This window comes from Chiloscyllium plagiosum, chromosome 35, assembly GCF_004010195.1.
Source record: "Chiloscyllium plagiosum isolate BGI_BamShark_2017 chromosome 35, ASM401019v2, whole genome shotgun sequence".
Lineage (NCBI taxonomy): Eukaryota > Metazoa > Chordata > Chondrichthyes > Orectolobiformes > Hemiscylliidae > Chiloscyllium > Chiloscyllium plagiosum.
Window position 1 is genome coordinate 4,934,061 of NC_057744.1, and position 12,137 is coordinate 4,946,197.

Sequence of the window (12,137 nt, forward strand, 5' to 3'; positions counted from 1 at the left end):
CTGACGAGGGAGTCGTGGAGGGAGTGGTCTCTCCGGAACGCTGATAGGGGTGGGGAGGGAAATATATCCCTGGTGGTGGGGTCTGTTTGGAGGTGGCGGAAATGACGGAGGATGATATGATGTATCCGGAGGTTGGAGGGGTGGAAGGTGAGGACCAGTGGGGTTCTGTCCTGGTGGCGATTGGAGGGGCAGGGTTCAAGGGCATAGGTGCGGGAAGTGGAGGAGATGTGGTGGAGAGCATCGTCGACCATGTTGGAGGGGAAATTGCGGTCTTTGACGAAGGAAGCCATTTGGGTTGTTCGGTAGTGGACAAATCAGAAAAGTTAAATTATTCCTTACTGTGGCTGCTTTATTGTTTTCCAGAGTATGATCAGGGAAATATGAAAGTTCAGGAAAAATGAAAAAAAAATTGAAGCACTGTTACATACCAAAGCAAGGAATGTCATTCATGTATCTGACAGATACAAAGCAGCTCTTGACTAACTATGCCAACCACGTCGATCCTAAAAGATCATAGGGTAACCTTAACTCTTGAAGATCGCAAGAAACTGCATTGTTAAATAAACTGCCTATTATACAAAAATATGAAACAAAAAACTGTGAATATTGAAAATCAGAAACAAGAACAGAAATTGCTGGAAAAACTCAACAGGTTTGGCAGTATACTGTGGAGAGTTAATGTTTTGACTCCAGTGACCTGTGTTCTGAGGAAGGGTCACTGGAATTGAAATGTTAATTTTGTTTTCTCTTTCTACAGATGCTGCCAGACCTGCTGAGTTTCTCCGGCAGTTTCAGGTTTTGTGTACAATATTTCTTTCACAGGTGTTTATTGCAAACTTTTATCTTCCTTCTTGATGTGAATCCGTGACTAATCTATTCTACTACATTTTAGGTCTACAATACTTTACCAAAAAGCTTACCACGCAGATTTGTCTTGCCTTTGAATATCAACTCCAACACACCTATAAATCAGAACCTCAACACTTTGACATACAGCAATGCAGTTGTATTCAGAACGGCTGATGGAAAGGTATATTCACTGTCAGTTATCTTTGAGTGAGCCTATTCAGTATTATTCAAAACACTTTTTACTTTGGTCAGCGCATTTCATAACAAGACACAAATTTATATATACTTGTTAACAATGTGAAACATAGTCTTTAACTTCCTAATTTTGAAATGGTGTTACAATGGATGGACAATATAGAAATGAGAAAAATCACAAAATTACCTTTGCACTGATGAACCTGAAACCAATAAAAACTCTCGCAGTACTTGCTCAGTGAATTGTGAATAAAGCTAAACAAATCATTTTATTATGTTTCAGCTGTTTGATATTATCAACTAAAAAACTGAGATTTCTAAAGATTTTTCCATTTTATAATTTTGTTTGTAAGTTTTGAATTCTCAATGTTATTCTCATGGAAAGAAATTACTGAATTCGACTAAATTAGTAGCTTTACAAGTGAAAACCACAGACTGGTATAGGAGGTGAAAGTGCAGAGTCGGATTATCTGCTAGTTAGGGTTTAGGCCACATTATTGAGCAGTGTTATGCCATGTTAGACAGTACTATCTTTGTCTTGAGATTGCTTAAGGTGGACAATCTCATAAGGTCTACACCCTGAAACACTCTCTTTACAAATGTTGAATTACTTGAAGTACAGTTTGGACATGTATTTATTTGTTATCAGCCTCTTTGACATAAAATAATCTGTGGAAAATGGCAGTACCTTGTTTAATGGAGACATTTAAAAAATATAAGGCAAATATAATGTGCAATTTTTTTTCTTTGCTGTAGATTTGGTGTGAGTTTGAGGACCTCCATGACGACGATTTATTGGATGAAGGTGGAATGGAATTTCCGCAAATTAACTATGCAAAGTATAACATGAAGAAATACAAATTTTTGTATGGATGTGGAATAAACAATATCATGGTAGATTCTCTTATAAAGATGGATGTGGAAACAAAGAAATTTAAGGTATAAACCTTTGACTGGAATCTGTTTTTGTAATATGTGCTGCCTATTTTATTTTTTTGAAAGTGCCTTTGAAATGAACATGTGGAGTTGTATCTGGTCATTAGAAATATAATTCTGTATGGAAGATTTATGATAGTTGAGTAGATCATGAAAGAGGATTCGAGAGAGATGGTGACAGTTAAATGAAGTAAAGTGAAAGGAGATTTGGGTAGGACTTAAGTACCAGTATAGATTTATTGTTTTAAACAGCTGGTTTGTTTATTGTAAATCCAATGGAACTTTCTGCTTTCAACAATCATGAAAATATTGAATTAGAATCTCAAAGCATATCTTCAGAATTGTATTGAAACTTTACTCTTTCTATCAAGTCATTGTTTTCTAGTAGCACATTTTCTAGAGCAAAATCTTTCTCAATGCACACCGTTTTGTCTTTCCATCAAGAATTGTTCTTTTGCAAATATATTCTTTGTTGCTAGTTGCTTCTAAAAGTAGCTAATCTTTATTTTAAATTGTTTCCCTGAACTTAGCGAGCTCAGTTGAGGTACATCCCCCTGAACATAGATCCTCCTCAAAAGTTCATTCCTACCTCTTCCTGTTTTCAAATGTTCACCTCCTGTAGATTTCCATTTGAACCTCTGATCAGATCTTTACTTCACAACATAACAGCACCAATATAATCGATACCAAGATCATGGAGAGCATTCTTTGTAACTTTGTCTTTGATGTGGTTAGTGTTATGATCCCAAATTATGGCAGTACTGGACAGGTAATTTCTGAGAATGAAAGCTGGCTTAATAAGATTTTTTTTAAAATTTAGTTAATGTGGTCATCAGTCACTGAAACATAGTCACATGAGGCTACAGACTTTCTTTAGCAACAATAGTTTTTTAGACGAAAAGAAAACAACCAAGCTATCAAGACAGAGAACACAGTGAGCTAGATCTTTAAACAAACAGCAAAACAAAGTTTTAACCTGTTACTTGATATTATTCATACAAAGAGTCAAATGTGGAGAGATGACATCTTTATTTAACATCTTTAATTTCTACTTAATAGATTCTCTCCAGTTTTTGCCCTGTAAACTGTAGAGTTTTCTTATAAATACTCATAAATTGAGAGCTTAAACTTTCTCAGATTCAAATCAAACACTCCTGGTTTGCACAAACTAAATCTTTCTATTGAGGTAACAATGTTTCCCTGATGTGCTCGAAAAAGAAATCTCCTTATTAGGAGAGAAACTATACTCACTTCTGATCTCAATTGGGCCCCCTCTGAATTGCTGTAAAATCTTTTGATCTTAGGCATTCAAAATTTAAATGAATCCTTGTTCGTGCTGAGCTAAAAGCAAGCTAATTGTTTTAAGTGTTGAATCTTCAGATGCAAGCCTCCTTTGTATAAACATCTTATTCCATTGATTCTGCAGGGACGCCTCACATTCTGACACATACTGGGTGAGGACATTCTTCTCAAAGGACTGTCTGACCTAGGCTTTTTTTTTAAAAACAACAAACCCTTCATTAGGATAACAAACACCATCCTGAAATCCAGACTTTAAATATGTAATCCATATACATAAAAATCACACATTTTAAATCACATTAAGAACAATCATTCTCTACCATCCAGCTGAATGTAATTGCTCTCAGTTGGGGCCATTGGTTCCTCATCAGTAGTCACCAGATAGCTCTGTTGATGGCTTCTTTTCTGATCATGATTGTCACCTTTAAAATTTACAGGCATCCACATTGTCACCTTCATTCCTTTATCCACTTCTCTGAACTTTTTTCAATCCCACCATTGTGTTAGTGCTCTCAAACCACTTATTTGGCATTCATTACTGGGTGAGCAATTGTGTTTTCTATTCAGATCTCTGAAACTCCCGCCATCCTCTCCAATACTAAAGTTCCTACTTGCATGTCACCTCAGTTCTTTCCTGAGCTCATCTGATGTGGGAATCCTCATCCATTTCATTGGCACTTTGAGATTTGACATTCCATCTTTACTCAGCGAGTCGTGAGTTCATGGAATGCCCTGCCAGTAGCAGTGGTGGACTCTCCCTCATTATGGGCATTTAAGCGGGCATTGGATAGGCATATGGAGGATAGTAGGCTAGTGTAGGTTAGGTGGGCTTGGATCGGCGCAACATCGAGGGCCGAAGGGCCTGTACTGCGCTGTATTCTTCTACGTTCTATGTTCTATGTTCTATGTTCCATCAGTTTCCTGACTGACCGTCCATTCAAATTTGAATTTGAATTGAATTTATTGTCACGTATACCAGGGCACAGTGAAAAGCTTTGTCTTGCAAGCAATACAGGCAGATCACAGCTTTGTCTTGCGAGCAATACAGGCAGATCACAGAATTAAGTCGCATAGATAGTAAATAATAGGTAAACAGCAGCAAAAACAAAAACACAGGAACGGGCAAATGTTAAGAGTTTGTGAGTCCATTCAGTATTCTAACAACAGTAGGTTAGAAACTGTTGTGAAACCTGTCAGTGCATGTGTTCAGGCTTCTGTACCTACTCCCCGATGGTAGAGGTTGTAGAAAAACATTGCCAGGTGGGATGGAGTTTTGAGAATGCTGGTGGTCTTTCCTTGACAGCAGGCCTGGTAGATGGATCCTATGGATGGGAGGTTGGCCTTTGTGATTGTCCGGGCCGAGTTCACCACTCTCTGTAACCGTCTCCATTCTTGAATGGTATAGTTACCATATCAGGTAGTGATACATCCAGACAGAATGCTCTTGATGGTGCAGCTATAAAATTTGGCAACGGTATTCGCCGTCATGCCAAATTTCCTCAGCTGCCTGAGGCAGAAGAGACGTTTTTGGGCCTTTGTAACCAGTGCGTCCACATTAAGAGTCCAAGAAAGCTTGTTGTGGATGACCACTCCCAGGAGCTTGACACGCTCCACTCATTCCACCTCTGTGCTGTTAATGTGAAGGGGGGCATGAGTAACATCCCACCGAAAGTCAATAATGAGTTCCTTCGTTTTGCTGGCATTGAGAGCTAGGTTGTTCTTAGTGCACCATTTTTCCAGGTCTTCCATCTTCCGTCTGTTCCGCCTGTTGCGTCGCCATCTGAGATTCAACTGACTATGTGTCATCAGTGAACTTGTAAATGGCATTAGTCTGGTATTTGGCGGCGCAGTTGTGGGTACACAGTGAGTATAGTCAAGGGCTGAGTACGCACCCCTGGGGAGCTCCAGTGTTGAGTGTTAGTGACGGTGAAATCTTGTCCCCAGTCTTCACTGATTGTAGCTTGTAGGTCAGGAAACTGAGGATCCAGTTACAGAGAGTGGGGCTTAGTCTGAGATCACTATGTTTAGTAATCAGGTAGGTAAAGACACTCCCCACCCCCACCCTCCTCTCATTTTTCTCTCCACCCTTCAGGCACTCTGCCTGTATTCCTGATGAAGGGCTTTTGCCTGAAACGTCGATTTTACTGCTCCTCAGATGCTGCCTGAACTGCTGTGCTTTTCCAGCACCACTAATCCAGAATCTGGTTTCCAGTATCTGCAGTCATTGTTTTTACCATGTTTAGTAATCAGTCTTGAAGGGATAATAGTGTTGAAGGTGGAACTGTAGTCAATGAGTAGGATTCTTATGTAGCTGTTCTTGGTGAGAAGATGTTCTAGGGAGGAGTGAAGAGCAAGTGATATGGCATCTAACATGGACCTGTTGGTCCGATAGACAAGTTAGAGTGGGTCAAGACTAGTGGGGAGGCTGGAGTTGATTAATGCTATGACCAGCCTTTCAAAGCACGTCATGACCACTGGGCGGTAGTCATGCTGCATGAGCCTTCTTAGGCACAGGGAGAGGTTGAAGATGTCCAAGAAGACCTCTGCCAGTTGATCTGCACGTGCTCTGAGTGCACAGCCTGGTTTTCCACCTGATCCCATTGCTTTCCTTGGATTCACATGAAGGAAAACTGATCTGACCTCTGTTGCAGTGACTGTTGGGATATGTTCGTCAGGACTTGTCGGAATAGGTGTTACCACTCCACTGAAATTCTTCTGTAATTATCAGGTCATCCAAACCTCAGTGTATATTTTCCCACTGGTCCATCTCCTTGTGCTCACTGATCCACATTTTCTTACATTGGTGACTGTTGTTCTTACCCTGTGTAGTCAAAATCTAGAATTCCCTCTTCAAACCCTCTCTGCCACCATCTATTACTTTCAAGCTTGCCTTAATATGTATCTCTTTAGCCAAGTTTTTTCTATATTAAAGACATGATGTGGAGGAGCTGGTGTTGGACCGGGATGGACAAAGTTAAAAATCACACACTAGGTTATAGTTCAACAGGTTCATTTGGAAGCACTAGCTTTCGGAGCACTGCTCCTTCATAGCTACCTGATAAAGGTAGACAACCTAGTACAGTAGACAACCCTTTATCCGAAATCCCAAAGTCAGAAAAGCTCCAAAATCTGAAGGTTATTTTTGTGAAGTTTTTATCTCATTAACAAGGCTGTTTGGTGTGCAAACAGTTAACCCAACTCCACACTCACTTGATGCGTGTCACTCAGATACAACATGGGTCTGTGTGGCCCAGCAATGGCAGGTCTTAATTCTGTCTCAGGGCCTGTTGTTCACAGTGAGTCTGCTGTTCGGTAAGATTTTTAAAAATTTCACAGTTGAACTGTCACTAATTCCGAATTTCGAAAAGTTTCTAATTCCAAAAGCCAGCTGGTCCTGAGTGCTTCAGATAAAGGATTGTGTGTCCGTACTCCCAAATAAACTTGTTGCACTATAACCCGGTGTTGTGTGATTTTTAACTATATTAAGACAGTGATTGTGCTTTGTAAGTAATGAATTGTCCTGAAGTTGTGAAATGTACTAAATAAATGTGTCCTTCTTTCCTTTCTTCCACTATTCAATATCTTTCCTTACATTTCTGTGAAGTTTGTACATCAAAAACACTGTATTACAGTAAAAAAAATGTTCTCTTTGCAGATGTGGAAAGAAAAAGGGTACTATCCATCAGAGCCAGTCTTTGTGCCATCTCCCGACAGTGCAGATGAGGATGATGGAATTATCTTATCTGTAGTTGTTTCGCCAAATCAGGTGATTTGAATTATCATTCTTAATTGGAAAAAAGTGTTGTTTTAAGTAACATAGGAACATCTAATTAAAATTAATACTGTTTAACCTCACTCCCTCCAAACAGTGCTGGAAAGAGTGAGAGAGAGAGAGAGAGAGAGAGAGAGAGAGAGAACAGCTATTTTCTATGTCTGGCTCCACAAAAGCGTCTGGCCACCTATTCTAATAATAAAATGCAATCTCCTGTGAGAGTGCACATTCTATTTTGCCTGAATTTCAGAAGTAGCAAAGCTAATATTCTTAATTGTAGGAAGGATGCTGTTTGCCCCAGAGTAGCCAGGCAAGCGAAAAAAGAATTTTGGTTTTCAGGTATTTAAATGATAATGGAAGGTTATGTCTAGGGACAAGTTTTCATGCGACCAAGCTGAACTTAATTTTTGCTCAGCCCATGAATTTTTTTATTTTAGTTAGGAAAGGGCGCTGAGAGATATGGAAGAATCGAATTGAAATAATGATTAATCTGGATGTAATTGGATGAAGGAACAGGAGCAAAATGACGAATGGTCCACTCCTGTTCTTATGAAATGTTCAATCTTCTCAATGGAACGGACAAAATTGACCAAGGTAAAAATGTCAAGATTAGTATGGTGCTGGAAAAGCACAGCAGGTCAGGCAGTATCCAGGAATTTCCTGTTGAAGGGCTTTTGCCCGATTTTCCTGCTCCTTGGGTGCTGCCTGACCTGCTGTGCTTTTCCAGTACCACTCTAATCTTGACTCTAATCTCCAGCATCTGCAGTACTCACCTCTGCCAAGGTAAAAATGTCACAATGCAAAAGGATCATGTACCAGGGAGTACAGTTTCAAAACTAGCATTACCAGTTTCTCAAATCAGAGGTTGAGTTTTCTTTGTGGGATATGGGGGTGGGGGGTTGCTGGCTGGGCTAGCACTTTATTGCCCGTCTCTAGTTGCCCCTTGAGAAGGTGGTGGTGAGCTGTCTTCTTGAACAGCTGCAGTCCACGTGCCGTGGATTGACCCACAATGCTATTAGGGAGGGAATTCCAGGATTTTTACCCAGCGACAGTGAAGGAACGGTGATATATTTCCAAGTCAGGATGGTGCGTGGCTTGGAGGGGAACCTGATGGTGTTTCCATGTATCTGCTGCCCTGGAACTTCTAGATGGAGGTGGTTGAAGGTTTGGAAGATGCTGTCTGAAGATATTGGAACTTTGACAGAAACCTGGGTTATATAGTCCGTCTGGGTATTCGTCAATTTTCGCCTAAACCACTTACATTTCAAAAATGTTTGAAATATGTCAAACAGCTTACTGGCTTTGAACAATATTCAACACCTTGCACAAAACCTGAAAATGTGCATAAAGGCTTTTGTTTATATTAAGAAATGGTATAACACCTGAGGCCCCTAAACAACATCAGTCACAAGAACCCAGTCTGCAGCTTATACTGATGGCTGTGGCCTAATGATTAACCACCAAAAAAAATTCATCTTGTGTTTTTTTTTCAGCCATCACATGGAGCCCAGAGGGGGTGAAATTATACTCCTGGCCTTACATCCCACAGAGTTGCCACGCTGACACCCCTCTGGTTCACCTACCTGAGGCCCTTTATCGATGAGATAGCTAACCCAATTTAGGCCACATCGAGTCATCAAAATGCCTGTCTGTCTCCAATTCATATCTGAAGATTTCCAGAACTATGCCCATTTCATTTGGTTCTAGCTCCCAGTGTATTGTTAACCCTGTACTGAAAACAACAAATGCTGCGATCACAACGGGTCAGAAAGAATCCTTGGAGAGACAGCAAGTTAACGTTTCAAGTCCAGATGACTCTTCATCAGAGCTGAAGTGAACTGTGGAGAGGACAGCATTTATGCTAAAGTTTGAGAGGGGGTGTGAGGGTAGTGGGTGTGGGTGCTGAGGGAGAAAAGATGTTGATAGCTCAGATTAAGTGATCGGAATGGGTACATTTTCATTGCCCTCTATTTCACTGTTTCTGGCATTCTCACATTCCAATCAAGTGGTCTACTCCTGTTCCTATTTTCAATGCTTCTATGAATAAAATCATGGGAATGATTCACAACTTATATAATTTCAGGTCATTAAAATTAATGGACAGGAAATTGTTGTTGTGTAATCAAGCTCAGTGCTAGGAATGCAAAATAGTGAAAGGATTAAGGATTGTAAATAATGATCTCTCAGGAATGTTTCTTTTTAAGTTACTAAAAGATAGAAAGGTAAATTAGGATATCAGGGAAGGTTAATGTGTCTGCTATAGCCCTTCATCAAAGCTACCTGAAGGAAAATGTTTTATATATGAGTAAAAATGATTGGATTTCATTATTGGTGATTTCCTCTCTGATTGCCACTAAAAATGTTGTTGTTTTTCAGAACAAGAGCAGCTTGCTGCTTATCCTTGATGCCAGGACCTTCACTGAAATAGGAAGAGCAGAAGTGGCTGTCTGTATACCATCTGGATTTCATGGTGTTTTTGCAGCAAAGTAGACCTTCCACAAATTGTACAACTGGGTCCCAGCACCTCAAACTCCAAAAACATTTAAATGCATGCTTTTGTTATAAAGTGATCTTAACATTGAATAAACAGTAATGATTAATTCACAAATTTAGTGCAATAGATCTCACTTAGTAACAACCCAGTAAGCTCAAGTTATGCTAAATAGCCAAAGCATTATAGCTTTCTGTAAATTAAGGCCTTAAAATCACATTTAATGTTCAGTTTTAACTATTTTTGACTTCCTATTGCTGATGCACGGGTGTGATGTTTAAAAAAATGTTTGCTGTTAGAACGCTGCTTTTCAAAAGAGGCAAAAAAAATTATCTTTCTCAGAAAACTGATAAAACCATCAGTTACTCTCAATGGCCAATCTCTGTAATAGAGAATAAGTTACCCATGATCATGGTCCATCAGTGAGTCAATCTATGGAATGCACCTCCTAGATAAATGGTGGAAGGGCTCAGTATTAATATTATCAGAACTAAATTAAGCTGATTTCTTTCACAAGTAATATTTTGTATTCCATTCTGTGAGATGGGGTATGTGGTAAATGTAACATTCTTGGCATAAACAGATGACTTTGGAGCAATGTTTCTGAAGCTTACAACCACTCAGACATTTCTTGTCTCATTTCACGGTCTGTTTTAGACTAATTGATAGCCATTGATTATGTGGTCAGTCATAATATCATTCATAAAATCAGAATGGAAGAGGCCCTTTGGCCCATTGAATCTGTATCACCAAAAATACACTACTGTTTATACCAGTCCCACTTTTCTGCCTTAGTCCTATAGTTTTGAATGTAATGACACTAAGTGTTCATCCACTACTTTTTTAATGTTGTGAGGTTTCCCACCTCAACTACCCTCCCATGCAGTACATTCCTGACCCCGCCACCTACTGGGTGAAAAACATTTTCCTCAAATCCCATGTAAACCTCCTATTCTATTCTATTCATTTTAAAATCGTGAGGGAAAAGGGTAGACCAGATCTAAAATTTGAAGTTCTAAATTGGAGAAAGGCCAATTTTGACGGTATTAGGCAAGAACTTTCGAAAACTGATTGGAGGCAGATGTTGGCAGGTAAAGGGACGGCTGGAAAATGGGAAGCCTTCAGAAAGGAGATAACAAGAATCCAGAGAAAGTATATTCCTGTCAGGGTGAAAGGGAAGGCTGGGAGGTATAGGGAATGCTGGATGACTAAAGAAATTGAGGGTCTAGGAATATGGAGAATAGACTCCATAATTAAAGCAAGTTGAATGAGGAGTAAACTAGGAAGTTCTTCTATATTACTAAGGGTGATAAAGGATTAGAATGTCTTTCTGTAAGTGGTAGTTGATGCTAGGTCTGTTGTTAATTAAAAAATCTGAGCTTGTTCAGCTTTTGCTAACATTCTTAGGGTGAATCGGGAATGATAGGTATATGGAGTTAGGTTGCAGATTAGCCACGGTTTAATTGAATGGTGTAACATGGCTTCCTTTTGTTTCTGCATTTCAGAAATCCCCCCCAGCTAGCTCAGTTTATAACTGCACATCCCAGTATTGAACTGAACCAGACAGAAACATTTCCATTATTCTGTTTGTCAAATCTGTTGATATAAACAGCAAGAGGAACTATACCATAAAGTAAAAAAGAAAAATTTCTGCATGTCTGTAAACCTAATCATTTTCTTGTGACGTCTGGTGAAAATTTGAATATGGATGCAATTCAGGGAGTCAGAGGAAATGCATTTTTTATCTAACTCATGATGTACCTGAACTGTTTGTATTTGGAACTGACATCAGTAAGCATTCATTTTCCAGAGTTAATGCACTTTGCATACACAAAATTTAAAAATTCCAATGTGCTAAAGCTTTAATATATTCATTAAAAATGTTTGTGAAGAAACAAATGAATTTTTACAGAACTATAATTTCTTTTCAAATATTTTCACTGAATGCCACTACTACTTTGCACATGTATACAAATATCTTGTTTGCGTATTAATGTTAATATGTAATGGATTAATTTTACCACTGAATATAAAATAAAAACACAAAACTTATTAAAATATTGTATTAAACTAAAGTGTTGTTGATTTTAGCAAGGTGTTAATGTGCAAATGATTGGGATTTGAATTGATAATCTTGTGGGATTATTGCTGGACTATTAAGAGACCTAGATAATGTTCTGGAGACTTGAGTTCAAACCCTGCCATGGAGGATTGTGGAACTTGAATTCAGTAAAAAAAAAGAAATCTGGAAGTGAGTGTCTAATGATGACTATGGAACCATTGGCAATTGTCTGAACATCCACAGGTTCACTAATGATTTTAGGGAAGGAAACCTGCCCTCCTTATCTGGCTACATGTGACTCCAGACCCATAACAATGTAGTTGACTCCTAACTGCCATTTGGGCAATTAGTGTTGGTAAATAAATGCTGATTCAGCCAGTAATGCCACAGCATCTAAATGAAAATAAAAGTATGGTTTAAAATTGGCTGTCTGCTAAACTGCAACATGGCTACACTTCAGAAGTATGGGCGGCACGGTGGTGCAGTGGTTAGCACTGCTGCCTCACAGCGTCAGAGACCCGGGTTCAATT

At 39.2% G+C, this 12,137-nt stretch overlaps 1 protein-coding gene across 4 annotated transcripts in view; it reads left to right on the forward strand.

Moving 5' to 3' along the window:
• Nucleotides 1–10,387, forward strand: part of LOC122540603 (beta,beta-carotene 9',10'-oxygenase-like) — a 45,449-nt gene extending 35,062 nt beyond the window's left edge. For 3 of the 4 annotated variants that reach the window (XM_043676528.1, XM_043676531.1, XM_043676530.1), the window contains 4 exons: nt 893–1,030; nt 1,801–1,983; nt 6,938–7,048; nt 9,431–10,387. In XM_043676528.1, the coding sequence (XP_043532463.1) occupies nt 893–1,030; nt 1,801–1,983; nt 6,938–7,048; nt 9,431–9,544 (546 nt within the window). In that variant the 3' untranslated portion in view covers nt 9,545–10,387. Of the gene's footprint in view, nt 1–892; nt 1,031–1,800; nt 1,984–6,937; nt 7,049–8,547; nt 8,820–9,430 lie in introns of those variants that run through there. The other variant, XM_043676529.1, reaches the window with a different exon arrangement.
• Nucleotides 10,388–12,137: the final 1,750 nt, after the last annotated feature.